This window comes from Falco naumanni, chromosome 6 (assembly GCF_017639655.2).
Source record: "Falco naumanni isolate bFalNau1 chromosome 6, bFalNau1.pat, whole genome shotgun sequence".
NCBI lineage: Eukaryota > Metazoa > Chordata > Aves > Falconiformes > Falconidae > Falco > Falco naumanni.
In genome coordinates this window covers 83,012,970-83,033,796 of record NC_054059.1, presented here as the reverse complement: position 1 = coordinate 83,033,796, position 20,827 = coordinate 83,012,970, and the positions used below count along the sequence as shown (strand labels likewise).

At 38.7% G+C, this 20,827-nt stretch overlaps 1 protein-coding gene across 11 annotated transcripts in view; it reads right to left on the bottom strand.

The window, feature by feature from the left end:
• The window catches only part of MTR (5-methyltetrahydrofolate-homocysteine methyltransferase), a 58,046-nt gene that overhangs the window by 17,093 nt on the left and 20,126 nt on the right, over positions 1 to 20,827 (bottom strand). For 10 of the 11 annotated variants that reach the window (XR_005828377.1, XR_005828373.1, XR_005828375.1 and 7 more), the window contains 14 exons: positions 19,734 to 19,810; positions 18,484 to 18,596; positions 16,916 to 17,056; positions 16,092 to 16,277; positions 15,359 to 15,538; positions 14,232 to 14,348; positions 13,986 to 14,126; positions 10,984 to 11,073; positions 10,231 to 10,383; positions 9,520 to 9,627; positions 5,774 to 5,874; positions 4,403 to 4,470; positions 3,429 to 3,549; positions 417 to 498 (listed from right to left, as the gene is read on the bottom strand). Coding sequence is in view for 2 of the 11 variants with exons in the window: in XM_040597472.1 (XP_040453406.1) it covers positions 417 to 498; positions 3,429 to 3,549; positions 4,403 to 4,470; positions 5,774 to 5,874; positions 9,520 to 9,627; positions 10,231 to 10,383; positions 10,984 to 11,073; positions 13,986 to 14,126; positions 14,232 to 14,348; positions 15,359 to 15,538; positions 16,092 to 16,277; positions 16,916 to 17,056; positions 18,484 to 18,596; positions 19,734 to 19,810 (1,678 nt within the window). In the remaining 9 variants the exon portion in view is untranslated. Of the gene's footprint in view, positions 1 to 416; positions 499 to 3,428; positions 3,550 to 4,402; positions 4,471 to 5,773; positions 5,875 to 9,519; positions 9,628 to 10,230; positions 10,384 to 10,983; positions 11,074 to 13,985; positions 14,127 to 14,231; positions 14,349 to 15,358; positions 15,539 to 16,091; positions 16,278 to 16,915; positions 17,057 to 18,483; positions 18,597 to 19,480; positions 19,601 to 19,733; positions 19,811 to 20,827 lie in introns of those variants that run through there. The other variant, XR_005828382.1, reaches the window with a different exon arrangement.

Here is a 20,827-nt window from a genome sequence, read left to right as displayed (position 1 = left end):
AAAGAGCATCCATCCTGGAAAACTCCAGTCACACATTTTATAGTACTAATGCTGCCGTATCACTAACTTCAGAAATAGATCCGGAACAGAGAGAACAGCACTTCACATCTAACCCCATCACTCTCCACTAAAAAACAGCTCAAAACCAGTCAAGGACTCAGTGAATCATGTCACCCTTGCTAGAGAAACAGGCCTTTAAATAAAAGTATCCAGCAACAACAACTGACACAAGTCAGATGAGATAACCACGTGGCAGCAAAAAATAACTGAAGCAATAGTAGTTTATAAACTAGCCTCTGTTGTGCCTCTTCAGTTTTCTGCCATAACGTTAAGCCTCAGAGGAAAGGATGAGAGGCACTACAGAAAAACAGGGCACGTATTCCTGCATGGATGAGAAACTATAATTTAGAACTTACAACCACAACACTCTTTGATGCATCCAGGACATGAATTACAGGTGCGCTGTATCGTGGGGCAATTTTAACAGCTGTGTGTGTTCTTCAATAAAAAAGAAAAACAGTGAACATTTCACAAATGAAACAACAAAAAAAACCCCAAAAACAGACAAAACCCCCAGCAAAATCAATCTTGACTTAACGCATAGACCAGAACTTCAAAAGAAGAAAAGTAATTCATCCATCTGCTATGCATGGATGATTGAACAGATTTTAATAAGTACATAAATACTTTCTTCAAAAGAGTATCAGAACGCTTCATAAATAATGTGCCAACCCACATTCCCCCACTGTCTTACCAGCTGACTGAAAATCAGTAACTCATTAGTTTGAGCCTCAGAAAATTTCAGTGAGAATGTTCCAAACTAAGCCTACCAAGAACTAACTTTTTTTTTTTTTAATCTTTTTTGCTCGTCTTACATTTTTCCCTCCCACACGGTAGTTTCTGGGTCTATGGATTAGCACTAACATATTTCAAGGTTCATTATGCCATTTCTGTGATGCTCTACTTCAAAGCCAAAGAACCAAGCCCTCTACTCACCTGAAGAAGGAGTTCTGCCAGTGATCAATAAGTATTACAAACTTGCACCTGCTTGGCCAGTCAAGTAATTCACATAAAAAACCCTCCCAGTTCATCCAATTATTTAGCATTTATTCATATTCCACTCCTCACTGAAATACTTCAGTGTATCATGAAGAATCACCTCTATATTATAGTACTTTGTTGATCAAATTAAAAATTGGAATCCTAAACTGAGGCCTAAGCTACGTAATGCAGCTGACTACCCCTGTTGCTCAGAGTCCTGGCAAACAGCAAGCAAGTGCAGGAGCAAAGGCCTTGCAGGCCAAAGCTGAGTTTGCTTTCTTAAATGCTAACATCAAACACTGTTTTTTAAATTAATTTAAATGAGAGCCCAGGAAGCAATCTTCTACAGCAAAGATAAGAACTCCTTCTTCGGGTTCTGTCCAATATTTAAAGCACTTGGACACGGAGGTTACAGATGACTGTGCAAACACAGCTGTGTAACCAACTGTCCAGGATCATCCTGATTTGCTTCTAGGCAATGCACTTCTGATCTTGGCAGCTCTTATTTTTTAGAAAAAAAGCACTGTATCTTCTATTTTGATATGAACAGACAAAAGAAACAAACAGGGCATGGTCCCACAACTGCACTATCAACTAGTACATACTAATTTTTGTACTGTTTAAAAATAAAAAATACCACAACAAAACTGTCACCGTTATTTCTCAGCATCTGAATTTATCAAAGCTGTAGAGTAAGAATTCGATTATCATTGTTTTAAGTTATGAAGAAACTCCATTATGTAGATTCTGTAAACAAAATCCAGCCTCTCTCTGTTTGAAACCAACCTCACCTTTCCACCCTTCCAAGTACTTATGGCCCTCTTATTCCAAATAAAAATGTCTACTTGTTACAGAGAAAAAACACAGATGGTTCTTCATTAGTAACCTCTGACACGTACACAACCTCTGAGAATGCACACACAAGGTTAAACTTAAGACTGCAGAAGTAAAATTAAATATGTATTACCGAGCCAGTCTTCTATAAAGAATACCTTTACTTGACACATTTTATAGAAACTGTATGCGCCTAGGCACATGCATAAGTATATATTTATATACAGTTCATGTGAATATGATTACTATTTATGTATACAAAAATATACATCAATTCTTCAATAATTTCCATATCCAAGGATAAAACTAGTGCTGCCTTTCTGTTGACTACATTTGTCTCTGTGAATAAATTCTACAAAACTGTTCGATGCTGGTTATTTGACATCAATTACTAGGCCACAACACCCTGTGCACAAACACTAAAAAGATCTAAAGAAAGGGCTCTCTTAAGGCCTCCACTTTGAGAATAAAGTCTTTTTTTTTTTCCCCTGTTTTTAAAAATTACTTTTTAAGAAAAAACCCTCCATGTTTGTTCTCAGTACCAAAGCCATAGAAAAAGAGACTCATGTGGAGAAGAAGAAAGAGGATACAGTTAACCTTGCATTACATCTACAGGACCAATGGACAGGTAGTGATCCTACTCACTGTGTCCAATTATGGGATCATTTGCTAAGGCCCAAAATACAGCATGCAATGGTTCTGCTACAGTATGTGCTGCCCTGATAAAGCAAGCAACACTGCTAACAGCTTCCAGTTGTGCAAGAAATGACCTCTGCAGTCTTCTGAGCTGTCACCTACTCGAGTATACTGTACATAAACCAGTTAGCAAAGCATAACCTAAGGCCATTAAACATGCCCAAAATACATCTGTGGTAATGTTAATACTAGGTGTCATTCAGCTGTCACCACTGGTCTCCAGGACATCATAGCAGCTGTACTATTTCATTTGAGCATATCTGAGAGAAAAAGATCTCAACAGAAAAGCTCAGTCTATCAAAAGCAACATGGTAACTACTTGAAGGCAAGCAGCCAGAATTTATCCCCTATCAGCCTCCTTGAACAGGACTAGGGGGCTCAACCCAGTCAGCACAGTGCTGAACAACGTTCCAGGAAAATGCATTAACTTTCTTAAAGAAAACAGTCCCCTGATGTCAACACAACCATTTCTGGTCTTGAAATCCTGCATTTTCAAAATGCTTTGTTGAATTGAAACAGAGCACAATCCCTTAGAAGAACAGTATTCTTATGCATATGCGCGTGAACTTTCAGAAGGAAATATAGTACTTCCACATAATATATACACTTGCAAAATAAATAAATATTTCATTTTTGTGAGTGTTAAGTCCATTAGCTGTTGTGTCCCAACTATTTTTTGCCTTTATATTCTATGACTTCAGATGCAAAATATAACATTCAGTCTTAAGTAAATACATACTAGCATGTACGTTGGGGGAGATGGGAAAGGGAGAGAAATAGCTATGAATTTTCTTTTTTTCCCCTAGTTAACACTATTTTCATACATGTTCCCCATCTTCCCAGCTGAGGTATCTTACTTAGAAGTAGTTGCTCCTCCAATCAGCAACGGAATCTTTATTGCCAATCTCTCCATTTCCTTGGCGACAAAAATCATTTCATCCAAAGAAGGGGTGATGAGACCAGACAGACCAATTATATCTATTGCAAATTTACAAACACACATAGTCAAAAGGTTTAGCAAATCCACTCTAGAAAAACACAGAAATTATTACAGAAATGTTTATTTCATACATCAAATAGCTTCATGCATCAAGTAGAAACCAGTGAGATAAAAAGTAGGGTAGTTGCTAGTCTAGAAGCAAGGTTTGACCTAATAAGAAAGTGAAAGCGTTCCAAGAATTAAAGTGATTCCAAATCTCCAGTTTAAGATATTTCTCAGTCTTCGCAGCTGCTGAACACCTACTGCTCTTGTTTCAGCAACAAATATACACTATTTCTGATTAGCAAGGTTCAAACCACAGAAGTTCAGCACTGAGGGGGGAAATAAGACAAAATAATCTCTGCTCTTAGATACAGCAAATGCTTTCAAACTTTGCCACCTATGTTCCACACAATTCGTCTTCTCCAAGATGCAACAGATTTTTTCAAAGCAACTGTAGCTTGTTTCAGAAAGCTCATTATTTATTAGAACAACTCATTCCTGATTTCATACTCGCTGATCTGGCAGGCTGAATGCCAAGTTCTTTTACTGATTTAAGATCAACATGAAGTTATTTAACCTTTTCAGGTTTCCACGTATCCATCTGTAAAATAAATACTAAAACATCTCTCTTGGAGTTGTCCTTTTAATACAGGTTTTCAGTTCCTCGGGCCAAGTTTCACGGAAGTGCCAAATACTAAATAATTACTATTGTTAATGGAAAAGTTCTGATTTATTTGAAGACAGTCTGACCAAATCATACACAGCACAGGGATATAATAAGTAGCAATAAAAAATGCGAGTGGGGTTTAAAATCAAACAATTCGGGAGTACTAATGAATCTCTCTATACCTGCTTTGTTCTCAATAGCAGCTCTCAGGATCGTGTCACATGGAGTCATGACTCCTAAATCAATAACTCTGTAAAAAGAAGTGAGATGACACAAGATCCTTTAAAAAACACAGAAAATTTCTCCTAAAGGGCAAATAAACTTGCTCTTAGTGTAAATTAATGACCTAAAATTTAAGTTAAAATTGAGATTCTAGCTTGTTTCTATTAAGACCCCTGTAGGGAATTTTAATTTAGGAAATACCTCTGGGTCTGGCAAAATTTTCAATGTAGCAGAGTTTCAGATGATACAGTACGTAAGAAAATTCCAGTGTAAGATGCTTTCTATTTTTTTAATTTTTTTGTGGTTGTACTGAGTCTGGCTAAGATGGAGATAAGAAGCATTTTATTCCTATTAACCCTAGCCATTGGCAAGGTTTTTATTTGTTTCACATAAGCCACCCCAACCTGCTAGCTTCATTTAGCCTCACTCATACTCATGGTGACAGAAAACACTACAGCTCAAGAAAGCCTGAAACCAAGAGTCAGAATTTCAAGATATAATGAAACAGAATGTGCTGCATATACACAGCACTGCTACTGGTTTCAGTCCTTTGTGTTTTAAAATAGAGATAATTTTGGCTCTTTTTGGAGCAAATTACAGCCCCAAGCCAAAAACAAAACTAAAGGAATGAACAGAGTTCCAAAGCAGATTTAGCTTTGAACAACATTTGACATTTGACAAAGAGCTCTGACAGAAACATCATCATTCCTTCCAACACCATTGCCAACCCTGCCATGTACACAGACCTTGCAAGAGCTGACTTTCCGTGAAGTTCTATCTTTTGAAGCTCAGAAACAGGATGAGAATCTCATGTCTGTCTTAATGAAACATACACCTGCACGTTTCTAAAACTTCAGTTAAACAGCCTAAAAAAACCACACTAAAAGGTTCATTTGAATCTTACAAGACTTCCTCCTCCCCAACACAACACACAACGCACACATCATCTTGCCTGCTGCAATTGCCATAGGATTTTTCAAACATTATACTTATACATTTTAGACATTATACTTAGTGTATTTAACTAATATAAAACAAATACAAAAATGGATGTTCTCATCTACATTTCAGCCGACGTTAAACTGTATTCACCTCAGACAGTGATTTATTAGAAAAAAAGTATTAAAGGAGGAGGCTACACTCCTCTTGCCTCCTCAATAGTAACAGCTGGTATGATTTGTGTTTTCAACCACACCTTGGGAACAGAAAACAGTTCCCAAGAAATGCCCACCTCTTATCACCACAGTTGCAGCTAGCCTAATAAATAATTAATATTAATTAGTCAGCTTTACACAGTTGTGTTCCCAGCTACCTAATGTTAGTCTGTTCACCTGAAGTTGTTGCAGCCTAGAACGACTCCCACAATGTTCTTGCCAATATCATGGACATCTCCTTTCACAGTTGCCAGTACTATTGTACCACGATAAGGATCCTGAAATTCAACCAACACAAAAGTTAAATTACTCAGAAGCCTCAGTATGTTTGCACAGATCATTCAACAATGCAACTCTAATCCACAACTGGGACTTCTCTTGTAGTACAAGTAATTGCAAAGCATAGTAGAGGTAATATAGTCAATATTAAAAACTATTTTGAAAGATCCAGGTAATAAAAACTTGCACATTAATTGTTCTTGCAAATTGCCTCCATGTTAATCAAAAATCTGTGTTAAAAAAAAACAAAATAGCAGATAAAAAATTCCAGATCTGGACAGCATTTTGTACAGTGCAATAACTGAACTCCTAAGGTATCTCTGCTCCAAATATAAACCTCACCAACACAGAGTTTAAACAGATTAAATGTTTAGAACAAAAGGGTACGAACACTCACAATAACATGCCTGTTTGTGTGTCAAGAACAATCTTTCAATGCAATGCTAAGAAGAATAAGTGGAATTAGCAAAAGCAGAAGACTCATTTTTTATGCAATATAAATAGCAAGGGAGGCATTTCAGTGCAGTGATGAGGCTACTTCAGACTACCCAAGCTGAACAAACAGGCTGGAAAAATTATCTCCTTGAAGAAGGAAAGCTGCACTGTCACAAACTGGTCCTAGCCTAGATGGCATTCAGCACTGACAAAGGGGGCATACCAGCAGGGCAGCACTGGAACTTCCTATAACAAATCTCCACCGGGACACAGGCTTTTGTGCTACCTTTTTAGTTGCATAATCAGTGTTGTCATTTGGAGCAGCTCCAGGCTCTCACAGTGCCACGCTGAGCTGGTGCAGGATCAGATGCCAGCAGCAGACTACTTAAATGGCATAGAATTTAAATAAAGTGGAAACCTTAGCATACTCTATGTGAAACTACACAATATTTTTCTGGACAGTATCTCATCTCCTTTGCAGATGGCAGAACTGGAGGATTAGAGCCTTCTATGAAGCACATTGTATTTCTGCACGGTATCAAGTAGCTCTCTACTTCATGAGCCTACATTGCCTTTGTAGTTACTATTTACTGGGGGGGGGGGGGGGGGGGGGGGGGGAACTTTGTATATTACCAAGAGTGATACTAGCATTTCCCATGGTCCTGACACATCTGTTGAATAAAATTGCTGGATCCCCACCAATGCTGATGTTTACTAAAACCTATTATCACCCACTGCTCCTGTTTTACAGATGACTGGGGAACAGAAAAGGCAAAATGGAGGACTTTAATTCAGCCATTTCAGTAAATCAATAAAAAAATTTGCAGCTGAAAACATACTGCTGGAACGTAAGAAAAAACTGGAGAAAGAACAAAAAGTGCTGCCCACACATATCATACCCAATAACTACTGATGATTTAACCAGTGATTGATATTCAAGAAAAAAAATTGCATTTGCACATGAGAAGGAAAATGTGTGCTAGGCAGCAAGCAACATGGGCCATAGCACACACCATTTTAAATCAACCCTATTTAGGGCACACTGTGATTTCAATTGTCTGGAGCAAAGAGGTCCTCAAGTTCTGGGCACACATCCAAAGGGCTGCTTTTTAAAAATCTTGATAGAGATCCACAGCCACAGCTACTTATCCTCAAACGTAACTATCGATGCCTTGCATTTCCTGGCAGTCTAAGGCTAAAACTGTCCTGGAGGTTACAGTAGCCTGGGTAACATCAGACAGATCAGACACCAGAGTCTGCAAATCATTTTCCTTCAAGTCAACATTTAATTTCAGAGACGATGCAGCTGTGTTTTCCTCTCTCACCAGTTCTCTATAGAGTGACATTATTTCGAAGAGGAAGGTGCTACCATCCCTTCTTGCCCAGCAGAAGGTAGAGGAAGCAGGACAGAAGCCTGACTTTTTTCCTCCTCCTCTCCTCAGCCACACAGAATATCTCAGTCTCTCTAGAGTGCTTGCTATATTTTTAAAGAACCTCTCAAATTCTACTTCACTTTTTAGCCAGAGATTTAAGTGCCAGGGGGTTCACAGTGGATCCTAATCAAGTGCTTATGGAAGCAATGGAGTAATGATTTTGACAGACTTCAAATAGCATCAGAACAAACCAGAAGGTGCCAAATACCAGCATTGTCATCTGAATTAAAATAAAAAAGAACAGCATGAGCAGGAGAGAGATGACACATAGAAAGGTGACTCATGGCAGCCAGAGAACAGATCCGCTTGAGATACTGGAGATAATACACCTTCACATCCAGGAAGAGCAGGGAGAGGAGACTAGGCATTCTCCTTCTTCCATTAAGATAAGGTTTGACTATCCAGTCATTTTTCTTTCTAAATATTTGCTATATTGCATTACATTTACATTGGACAATCACACAACACATCCCCAGCAAATGGCAAGATACAGTGTAAGAAGATTTCAAGGGAAGAATTAGGAACCATTCAAATATCCACAGAAAGGAAACCAAAGGAAATACACAAATATCACAGTTTAGCAAAATTCTACTTTTTTACCTTTTGTGTGTGTGTGTTAAATACCAGATTCTGATAATAGCTATTGTCTCTGACAACTCATGAAGACAAGGTAAGGTTCCACAGGACTGAAGAAAAGTAAATGTACATAAAACTTAGATTTCATAGTCAGACAAGACAAGAGAAGAATAAAAATATCTAACAGCCAAAACTGTAAGTACCTATCACATTATAAATATAGCAAGAAACAGCAGACATGAGTAATCAAAAGAGGATTTTGTCCTATTAATTTGAATTCCCTTTTCTACTGAATAGAATCCTGCCAGTGTAGAAAAACAAGGGACATCCTGTACCCTCATTTTCCAATGCTCTTCTTATCTCATATGCCGTAACCAAATTTGGCAGAAATTACTTCAAATATATGCACAGGTAGCTGATAAAACTATCCTCAGGCACCATCAACTGTTAGCTGTGAAAGAGGAAATGCTATAAAGAAAAGGCCCACAAGGACCTAAAAAATATTTTCAATTATATGTATTTTACATATTACATAACAAGTAGTCTTCAGAAATCAGTGGAAAAACACACGTATGAAAAGACAACTATATTCAGATCCTTCTTTCACAGACTCTTGTCTCCTGCAGCTTGGTCATGGCTACACATGCAATGAGCATCCTATTCTACCATAACAAGAGGTCTTGAAGTCACAATTTATGAACAAAAAGGATGGAAGAATTTCGTTTGCTCGACTAGGAGATTGGTCATGGCTAGGGGGAAGGAAAGAGCTGAATAAACAGACAAATGGCAACAGGCTTTGAACATGCAAAAGGGAGTTCCAGAGTTCACTGAGGGCAGAATTAGTAGGGGAAAAAAAGGCAAAAATTGCCCTGAAGTTAGAAGTACCATAAATAAGTAACACTAGAATGAAATGCCTACAAAAACACAAGAAATAAGTAACATCGGTATAAAGGGCCGACAAAGGCTGATGGCATCTGTCAGGAAACTTATGACAACAGCTCGGGCACATACCAATCAGAGTACCACAAAACCTGCACTGTATGAATTTCAGACCTACTTCAAATTATGCCAAGATTGTCAGTTTCCATGTGACTGCATCAACTCTCCAGCATGAAAGCTGAGTGTCATTAGCAAAAAATAGTTTTAATACTTATCATGGCATGCCGTGAAAGAGTTACAGCACAAAGAACTGTGTCTTGCCTTTTCCTCTATGCTGCCTTGTTGGGCTCTTCTTTCCTCTCTTTCTTTTTCCATATAGGGAATAAGATGACCCACTGCTTTCTTCATAACTCGAGCAGACTTTATAACCTGCATAAATGAAGGGGGATAGGGGTTTAGGGGGAAGGTAATAATCAACAAAAATGAGATATAGGAATAGCCTCAGATTTCCCTAGGCTTTCTTTTATACCCATTCAAACAATAAAGCAAGACTTCATTTTCAAACCCAGGTCCCAGGTTTGCAGCACATTCTGTGGCAGCAGGCTGCTGGCCCGACAGGACCAAGGGTCTGCACGGGACCCTTGCTCTCACAGTGCTGCCTCTCGGACCGCTCACACTAGAACTGCAAGTCACAAACAGGCCCAGACTTGGAAAGTACTAAATACAGCAATTTTCATTTGGATCTTTTCTCTCCTTTGCTCTTTTTCATAGGCCCAAACTTAAAACGGCTTTTCAAATAAAGCAAAAACATCCAGAAGAAAGGAATAAAAGATGTAAAAAAGATGTAAAAATACATAAAGAAAAGTCAAGTTCCAAAGGAAAGGAAAAATAGGGCTGCTTCTTAGCAGCACCTGAATTTTCATGATTAATGTGCTATATTTGAATAAACAGCCAGCATAGAATGTCTTGGCTACATTTTATAACGCTAGTTTTTTCAAAATAGGAAAATATATTAAATAATTTTCTCATTACCTGAGGCAGAAACATCTTTCCAGCACCAAAAAGATCACCAACGATTTTCATGCCATTCATCAAAGGCCCTTCAATTACATTTAGAGGTCTAGGATATTTTTTCTGATTTAATCTTGCTTCTTCTGTATCTGCAGTGACATACTTCTCAATGCCCTGGGAAAAAAAAAAGAAAAAAAAAGAGAAACTTATCTTGCTAGAAATAGTTTTTATTTAGTTGCCTTCTCCCCATAAAAAAAAAAAATCACAATGAAAGTACAAACAGGCACTTTAAATACCGCTAGTCTTTAAGGATACCTCAAATGTGTATTTATAATAGGTAGCCTTTGCTTCTTTGGAAGCAAAACACTGTAGTTCTTAGGCATATAAAGCTACTCAAAGCAAGAGTCCACAGTCTTAACGGGTTTGGTTTTCTTAATGACATCATAAGAAAATACAAACATTCAAAGATTGCTTCCTCAGCACAAATGCCACTCAGTGTGGCACTGTTAAAAGAACAAAATAAAAACCCCTACAAATTAAAAGCAGTATGTTTCTACCAACCAGAATAATATTAAGGGTCAAAGACTTCAACTTGTGAAGTTTAAAGACAAATCACTCTTTTCTTGAAGTTAATATATTATTCATTACTAATCAGTAGCTTTTAAAAGAACAGTGGTTGAAGAATTTTTAAAGCCAAAAGTTTTGCTTGAAGTCTAAGCTGAGATCATGCCTCTGAAAGCTGACAAGTAGGACAAGTTTTCTGCACAGATGCACCTTTATGAGAGCATATTCCAGCCTTTCCTCCACAGCGCTTTTCCGCCACTCATCAGTCTGTATGACTTTTCTTCCTCCCTGGGCATTTTTCTGAAAAGGAGACACAACCATAAGAGCCTGCAAGCATAAAAAGTACAACTGTGGACTTCACTTTTATAAAAGTGAGGATAATTTCAAATATGGAGCCATAAAATAATTTTTGATTATTCAAAACATTTTTCATATACATGCAAATCATATTGCAAATGCATACGATGTACCACAGACGCTTATGGCCTACATCTCAAAGAGTATATACCTCAACGAAGATCTAAACAAAACGGGGGGGGGGGGGGGGAGGTGGAGGAAAAAGAGAGAGTTTAATAATTTTCACTCCCTTAAAAACTTTAAAATTCTTAATCTTAAGGGGTTTACTTCTGGGAAAATAATTTAAATTGATTCCTGGCCCACACACTACACTTAATTTTAAAAAATCTAATTAATTTGGCACTAATTCAGTTTCTGCTGGAAAAAGTTACGTTATTCCATATCACAGATGCGCCTTCCATCAGACAGGCTACAGAACTACTGTTCTCGCGCACACAGACTGTCCCAAACCCCTGCATATTCTCTTTGCCTCACACTCTGCTTTGCTACAAATGCAAAGGCCAAAAGGGCTTCCCAGTGCAAGAAAGCTGGTAAGCCCCCAGCCCAGGAAAGCTCACGGAAGAGCAGCCTTTCCATTACTTCAATGACCACACTTCAGGCAAGTCATTTCTTTTCCTCCCTCAGTCATTTGACATAACCTGACATCTTTCAGTCTTTATGAACCTCTTGTACTTTTGAGTGCTCATCAGCAAGTTTTTAAAGATAGAACCATGGGAAAAGCCACAGAAACAAGATTTCACACGTGGGAACAGAAACTAGAGCAAGTTTTCATTCATGTTTATACAGATGTTAGCTAACTTCTGTTATTCGATGAAAAGGTACCAAGTGCTCCATAACCTCTGGCTAGACACTTTAGGAAGGGAACCATTCCAACCTAAAAATAACCCACGAAACTGTTATGGTGGGCATGCAGGGACCACAGTGGCAAACACTACATGCAGATATTTAAAACCAGGATGACTATACTGCATGCTGAGGATGAAAAAGCCTGCCATTTGAAGCACAACTCCCATTACCAGAAATGGATGAAGTTTCAGGTTGAGAATGTCTGCAGCTACATACTTTAAGGAAAATGTTTTTTAATCTCAATACTTCAAATGAAGACTGATCTCCTAAATCTGCAAGGATTAAGTTCCTCATTTTTCCCCACAGGTCTAGCATTCAAGCAACTGGCAAGATACATCACTATTACCTGTAGGAACTAGGAGGAAACTTCACTGGTTCTCTATTAGAGGTGCGATACTTGAAATGGGACTGCGAATTCTATGTTCTTTGTGCAGAATAAACTGCAGTAATTGGAAATAAAAAGAACATATGCACTTACTGACTAATGAATACACTTTTGTGTTTAAAAAAAACCCACCCTTAGACAAAAAGATTTAGAGCCATTCAATTCCACTATATCAAAGGATGGTCTGAATAAATATGTTGAAATACCCCTGAAATTCCAAAATATTATGTAATAAACCTCCTCATTGTCTGTAAGTGACTATCTATTTGGAGTCTCACATTTGTCCAGAGCCAAGACAAAACCCGTCAGGATTCTTACCTCCAGTGAAAATCTGAAAGTTGTAATATTTCATGTTAAATTTTAATAGAGCTTTTAAAGGTGTTTTGAATCCAGAGCATGTCTCTCTTATGCAGCTGGGGGCTGTTTTACTCCTACAATAAAACTACCAACATGAAAAGAGAAATTCCAACAACAGGTTCTGAAAAACTTCTAGACCTAGAAAAAGTCACCATCTACTTCAATTTCTACTTTTCATGCTCCATTTAAATTCACACATTGCTTTCACAGAAACACTGCTTAAGCAATCCCTTTCTAATTCTCTTTCTTGTTTTTTTCTTTATGCAACCCTGAATACCCTAATGGTACAACTATGCTTATGCAGACAAGATCACTCCCAGCTGAATTGTTTAGACCCTAAAGAGCAACATCTAAACCAGCCTAAGCACAAGGGATAGGGACAGTCTTCCCGTAGTGGTTTTCAACATGTTGCCATTGTTCTTAAAAAGCACACACAATGGTAGGGCAAACTACAAACGAAATGAAGCTGTGGACAGAAATAATACCTCCAGCAGCTACAAAATGGGCATGCAAACCTCCCTGTATATTAAATCTCAAGCCACCTAACACAGAAAGATTTTTGCTGTATTCTGTTCAAAGAGGATTTCTCCAGTCATCTTACGGCTAATAATCTGGAAAACTTCAGGTCTGTAATCTTTGTCTTTTATCACCACTGTCATTACAGCATCTCAAAACCACTAAATAGCCTGGGAGTCTGTGGTACAGCCAGGAACAGCAGGCAACTATTTCACCTTTTAAATACACTCCAAGCAAACCATTACCACTGCAGAGACAGGCTCCTACATTGGTCTCCTACAATGCACTTGTCAATTAAGCTCCAGCACCAAGATTTGCTTCAGTTGCAGACTGGCCGTTTCTAGTTTTTGTTTGTTTATGAAGAGGTTTTGTTTTGTTTTGTTTTTTTTTTGGGGGGGGGGGGGAGTTTGGTTGGGATTTTTTGCTTCTTACTGTTTTTTGGTGTGGTTTTGTTAATTTTTTTCTTTTTAAAAGAATGCCTATGCAGCTTGGTCTCCTAAAGCACTAGGAAGATCTCTGGTTCAGGATCTTTCAAGGCACCTCTGAAACTGGAGAAGCTCAATCTATCACAGAGTTCACATTTTATTCTGTATCAATAGCTGAACCACTTGTAGTATCATTAGTAACTTCTAACACCTGAAGTTAGATTGACACATGCAGTTTATAAGCTGTTCTACCTATCATCAGCAGGGAGGTATTAAAGTTCAGATGCTAAGCTAACTCCTATTCAAAGTTTAAAACTGGAAGTTACTTGAGCATAATGTAGAAGTTTCTCTGTCGCATCAGGATCTTTGTTCCAAATTAGATTCTCACACAGCTGTAGCAATTCCTTGTGGATATCATCATACACTGGTAGATTCCCAGCATTCACAATTCCCATGTCCATACCATACTGAAAAAAACCAAAAAACATACAGAATCGCCCAGCCAGGGCTGTCAGACACAGCACTGCACATCTGCCAAGCACAAACATATGGAAGCCAAAAGCACATCGCACCTTAATCGCATGGTAAAGGAACACCCCATGCATTGCTTCTCGAATGACATCCATCCCTCGAAAGGAGAAAGACAGATTGGAAAGACCTCCACTTATCCTGGCTCCTGGCAGTGTTTCCTATAGGAATTGAATTGCACATAGATTTTTAGAAAAGCGCTTTCCAAAAAGGAAACCCAAGCAAAGCATTCAGTCCTTAAAACAGCTGGCCCCTAAGCTGCAGTGCATTGGCTATATGCGCTTTCCTCTCTTCCCTGTTCCAGATCTTTCTAGTTACTCAAATTCATAACGAGTAATTCAAATCTCTATAGAAAAAAGATACAAGTGAAAGGAAAAATCCAGCCTCGTTATGTGTAAGCCACTACCATGGTTTCCACAGTCATAGGTGCTATTCTAAACATATCAGTCCTCCCACAGCAGCACTCCAGATTTTCCCCAAGCAGACCTACTTATAGCTCTTCCATCCCCCACTTCTCTGGAAACAGAAGCAGCCAACCCGCCTGCTTGCAAGTCTCAGGAGCAGACTGTAGCTGAGCAGCTAGCCTCAAGGGTGCAGCCTCCCTTCCAGAAGCTCTCTGGTGACAAAATAACCCAGGGGGTGTTCAAGCCCCAGACTGCTACTCACAGAGCATCTCCAAACCAATCAAGTTGCCTTCTGAAACACAACAGTGCAGCTTCCTTGGCTGTGTTCAGGTGATGCTCTTCACTGCTGTGCTTCCTTACACACATTTTGGCTAAATAAGAAGTCAGATTACGGCACAAATCCCTTCCACAGAAATGTAAATTTTACTAGTTTTAAAAGGCAGTTTTCACATACCTTCAAAGAGGTCCTTTTAGCTAGAGCACGAATGTGATCGTTATCTCATTTAATTATTATAGTACATTTACAGTAGAGAAAATGGATTGAAATATATGTGTAGAACTATTTCAGGTTTTTCTACTGGAAATACAGTAATATTAGGCAGTGGCTGCACTTCAGAGTAATAGTACCCTTGCTAACTGAAAATGCATATCATTTTGCAGCAGTTTGTTGTTGTTTGGGGGCTGGAGGTGTTCTTCTGTCTTGTGGTGGTTTGGGTTTTTAAGTAATCTCACAACATACTTCAAATTAAAATAAGCTTACAACTCACTTTTATGGTTTTAGTAGCATTGATAAAATTAATGGCATACAGGTTATGTTCTTCCATTCCGGTTCCTATGGTTAAAATATTAGGGTCGAATATTATATCATTTGGATTGAAGTGCACTTTTTCCACAAGGAGGTGATAAGCTCTGGAACAGACTGCAATCTTGGTTTCTGTTTCTGTTGCCTAGTGGAGAAAAAGAATTCTGACAGGAAGCTTACAAACAACATAAAAAATTAACTCCCCAGAAATCAGAACATCACAAATATTAGCAAAGGATTACCTATACGATTTTTGTATAAAAGTATCACCGCACCTGTACCTGCAGGTTTGACTCAACTTATTAAAAACAATTCTGTTCCCCAACATTTCATCATCCAATGTGAAGTTAAATATGTGGGTTTTGACATAACTAAATTAATTCATAGAGATTGCGCTCTCATGCAAAACTCAGCTTTTGATCTAAAAAAATCTATGAAGGAAGGAAGAGTTCAGCATGTCTGAATAGCATGAGACACGCTCTTGTGCTAGCAAAGCTACACTTAGAGCAGTATTTGTATTCCTCAAACATGGGATCAGCATAGGAAATGCTCATATATCAGGGTCAAAACTATTGCTAAGACTACAGACCTCTTTGCATCACCTGTGTCAATGAAACCAAACAACTTTGTCTTGTGCGAGAGTACGAAAGCCTCGCACTCCAGAAGCAAAATAGCTCTCCTTTAAAAGAAACACTCACCTGTCCTGTTTCATCAAAAGCCATGACAACCACAGCTGCTCCATACAACTTAATTTTCCTTGCTTTCTCCAAAAAGTCTTCCTCACCTTCCTTCAGACTGATGCTGTTTACAATGCACTTCCCTTGGCAACATTTCAAGCCTGCTTCAATCACTGAAAAATTTGAGGAGTCAATGCATAATGGCACCTGCAAGTAACAGACAAGTCAGTCAGAGGAATACATGCAAGTTATGAATTAGAGTTCCACATGCTGTCTGCCCATTTGGACATGAAAACGCACACAACATTAATCAGCATTTACAAATAAAAAAAGTTTCCAGATGGTATTTGTAGAGTCACTTTAAATGCAAAACTCAGAACAAATTTAGCTCAAGAGCTTCTACAGCAACACCACCACATACCATATAGAGACCTCTACTTCCCCCCGTATTGTCTTGTGTTTCTGAATTAGCTACTCACTTTTAGAGAATATGAACTGCAGAAGTATCTTTTAAAACCATCCTATATCCATAGCATTCTAAGTTTCATGGAAAGCAATACCATTGTGCACTATCAGTATACAGATTATGGCTCTCAACTGCTGCAAAAGGTACCTGCATTCAGCTTTTCTAACCAATGAAAAGGACTAGCATATATTTAGCTAAAATCAGGTAAAGAATGTTAAAAACTCTGTTTCCCCCAAAGGCCTTTCCTATTACAGTACCTCTTCCTCTTGTGGGACACCTATACTGTTTACTAAATAAATCAATATCAAAGTTTTCTGAGAGGCAATTTCCATCTCAGTAAAATGTTCTTGATTGTGCTTTGGAGCGACTCAATTACAACCTTTGCAATATCAGGTTCTGAAGAAATCAAGTTACAAAATCTGGTCATTGCAGCAAGCCCATCCAGCATCCCATCATCCATATTAATGTCAAGAACCTGGGCCCCCATCTCAACCTGCGATTTGGCTACATTCAGGGCTTCCTAAAGAACAAAGCCAAAAAAACAAAAGTACAATCAGTAGATAAAAGCACAGTCATTCTCAGGATAACATTTCACTTCTCTAAAATAAGCATGCAGCCAAAAACTTAAAAATGTATAAGGCATCCCATAAAAGATATGGAAATGGTCTGTGATGTACAACATAGAAAAACTGTTAGTACGGCACAACTGATAACTAATTTGTTCACAAAAATATGACGCCAGAGACCTAATGTGCTGGTAGTGCATGGTAAAAAGGACTTCTGACTGTACAAAATTACAGGAAATGTCTCCATGATGGTATGGAATAAGTCTTGCATCACAAGCTCTGCTGTTTTCTAACACAGAGTACTTAATTTCTGGAGGTTGTTTGACATTTTTTTCCAGCTGCAGAATAACCCTCAAGCACTAAGAAGAAAATACTAGAGCTTTCCTCTCTGGCCTGCGTAATTATCTGAACACCCATGTCTGTTTGCTTTCATTTTTTGTCACTCTGCAGACACAACACAAAAAAGAAAGATGTTTTTAGTTGCTCACAGTCCCTAATAAACTGTGTTTAAAGCTGTCTTTATTTAATAGGTCTAACCTGCATCATGACTTCTAAGGGCTTAAGAGTCAGACTTCCTAAAAAAAAACACAAACAAAAAACAACCCCCCCCAAAAAAACCCAAAACCACAACCATAAGGCTTTAATTTTGATTGCATCAACTATAACAGCAGAGCGTATTCTGGGGCAGAGTCTCAGCTCTCAAGAAACATCACTTTACTAATTGTGTGAACGTTACAGTAGCAATTTACACCAGTATAGCATAAGTCCTCCAGCCTTTTCATTTCTGTCCTACAGCTGTTTCAGGAAACAAATTAACCTTCTAAGCACCTTCTTCTGTATCAACTGTCATGTAGCATGATGGAGCCAGTGATCAAAGTATTTAAAGAACAGATGCAACCATAATGTTGACCAGGATTGGAGCAGGAAGGAAAAGAGTGAGGGTTGCACAGTGCTACAATCTATCCCAAGTCAGATGTGCCCCACATGTTGGAGGGGAGGATTACTCCCACTTTCCTTCCTCCCTCCTCTGTAAATCCAACCCTAGACACAGCAGAGACTAGGCCACTTTCCAAACGGTCATCAGCTGTGTAATTTAATTCAAAATGGAAATTCACGTTTCCTGTAACACTTGTCAAAAACAAACAAACAAAAAAACCAAAACAAAAAAGAGCCCTTGTAAAACACTTCTCACAAATTTATCAGGAGCTGGTCAGCACAGAAACAAAGGACAGTAAGAAAGTAAATTCTCCTTGTTTTCTTACTCTTGTAACTGATGTGGAATACTGCCTTGTGCCAGCAAAACAAACAACTATTAACACAGTTCAATACAGCAATGAAAAATATGAGCATCAGCTATAAAGATTATTGTTAAAATGTATACTTCATAGTTGCCTGCCATGATGAGTTTAGCAAACTTCCGTGATCCCGCAACGTTGCAGCGTTCGCCAATATTAACGAAGTTGGTGTATGGTCCAATCCTGAATGGCTCCAGACCTTAACGTATTTGTAAAAACAGGAAAGAAAAAACTTTGTAAGACAGATAAAATCACTCTTCTTAACTGTGAAATAGAGGTGGATCTCTCTTTAAGAATAGTGATTTCTCAGCACATCAGGATGTACCCAAATCTAATAAGTAACTAGCAAAGAAATGCAATTAAACAACTTCCAGCACATATGCCAAAGGTTTCTATCCTTCCTCAATGACAGTCAATAATTTACCTGACCCACAAAAAAATCCAATGAATCTGTCCAATATAAAACAACGTGAAGCTACAATTCTTTGGGCATCTACGTGTATGCACATACACGCCTTCTCTCAACTTCCAACTATGTTCTCACACGACTCTACCACCACCAAAGAAGTCATCTACTGAACTGACTGACAAACAGGGACAGCTCTTAACCACATACCCAAGTTGACAGAAACAAGCCAAGTGGAACCCTCAGGTAGCAGGCAACTCAGAGGCAAACAAACTTTACAGCAGTACAGAATAAGCTAATGCATGAAGCTACAGGCCAACCACAATTTATTTAATTTATGCTAAATTGATCTGACTTCTAGATTACAGTACCAGAACAAAAAGAAGGTGCTGTTTTACCTGGATACGTGGCCCAAAGGCTAAAGAGAAGGCCTGGCTGAGGAACACACAGATCTAGACTTTGCTAAAACAAAAGACATTTTAGACCTGGATGTACTGCTGGAACATCGTCCTAGCACAACTGGAACAACGTCTGAGGCAACACAGGGCAGCTCTCTCACAAGAGGTGAACAAGGATCTCGTTCCAGCTCTGCCATCAACTGTAATCAAATCAAATACCTGACCTTTACATGTTTCACCCTCCCCTGTTGCCAAGTGAGGATAAAGATACTCACTAACCATTACAAAGTGTCTGAGACTTGTAGAGTAAAATATGCTGGCTTCCTTATATTATACAAGATTGTAACAAAATGTTCCATTAATCCTTTGGCAAAGCAGTAAGATTTACATCTGGTTACACATCCATAAGATTGCTGGATTCAAGTAGAATCAGAAACTCGTAGTGCCACTCTGATCAGCAGAAAAGAGCAAATAAATTTATAAAGGAAGGTTGCATGAGTTATAAAGCTTAAACTGTTACACTCTGTTTTACCTGACAGCAGCATGTATCCTTGAGAGGGAGAAGGTGGAACGCGAGGCTTACAGAATTTCACAGCTTTGGCAATTTTCCTGAGTTACAGAAAGAAGAAAGTGAAGAGCAAAGTTTTTGATTAAAATTAAACCACTCCAGACAAGACTCAAACAGAATACACCAGACATATAACTCCATCTCTCATTTAGCCTTGTAGCAGACAAGGCTAATTAGCTAATTTCACTTTGTGTGGCCAAAGGCAAAAACATACTCCCAGAAGACCCTGCCATAGCTATTTGCAGGGAACGTACAAAGCTGAAGATATACCAAATACAGAACATGAGATACTATGCCAATGGGATACTTGATGGACATCAGAAGCACTCCTCAAACTACACTGACTCTTACCATATTCACAATTTGCTGACCTGAGCAACTGCTGATAATTACAGTAAAAAAATCCAATAAGGGACAAACATTGTTCTGGGCTGAGACACACTTCTCAGATGCCAGAATAACTCATGGCGATCACATTCACTTTCTCTTCACTCCAGTCAGGAGTGACACACGGTGTCTTCTACATGTTCACCTACTACCATCCCTTACCCGTTTGTATTAGGGTAAAAATTAATCACAAGGCCCCCTTCCCTTTCAAGTCCAGGTGAAAAAAGGAGGTTTTCCCACTGACCTACTTCCAGTCAGAAAGATATGAAATCTTCCTTCTGAGTGGCCAGGGCTAGCACCAGCTGTACAGCATTCCCAGACCTGTTCAGACATTCCCCTCCCCCCTCCCCCCCCCAACATGCACACACCTTCCTTCCTTCTACCAGCAAAAGAAACCTTAAATTTCGCTTTGTGGCTAGGAGTGTGAGAAAGAAAAAGAAGGTACAGCATAAGGGAGCAGAGATAGGAACTCTATTCTATCCAATGATAAAGAGGGAAGAGTAATTCCAAAACACTTTCAGATGACAAACCAGCAGAGGTAAAATCTTTGAACCATGCCTCTACTCATTCTTCACGATACACAGAGCTATGAAAGCCAGATTATTTCTCCTCCACATATTGCTGCTGTTAGCATTCAAGTGATCCATCTTTTCAAGGAACTCCAAGACAAG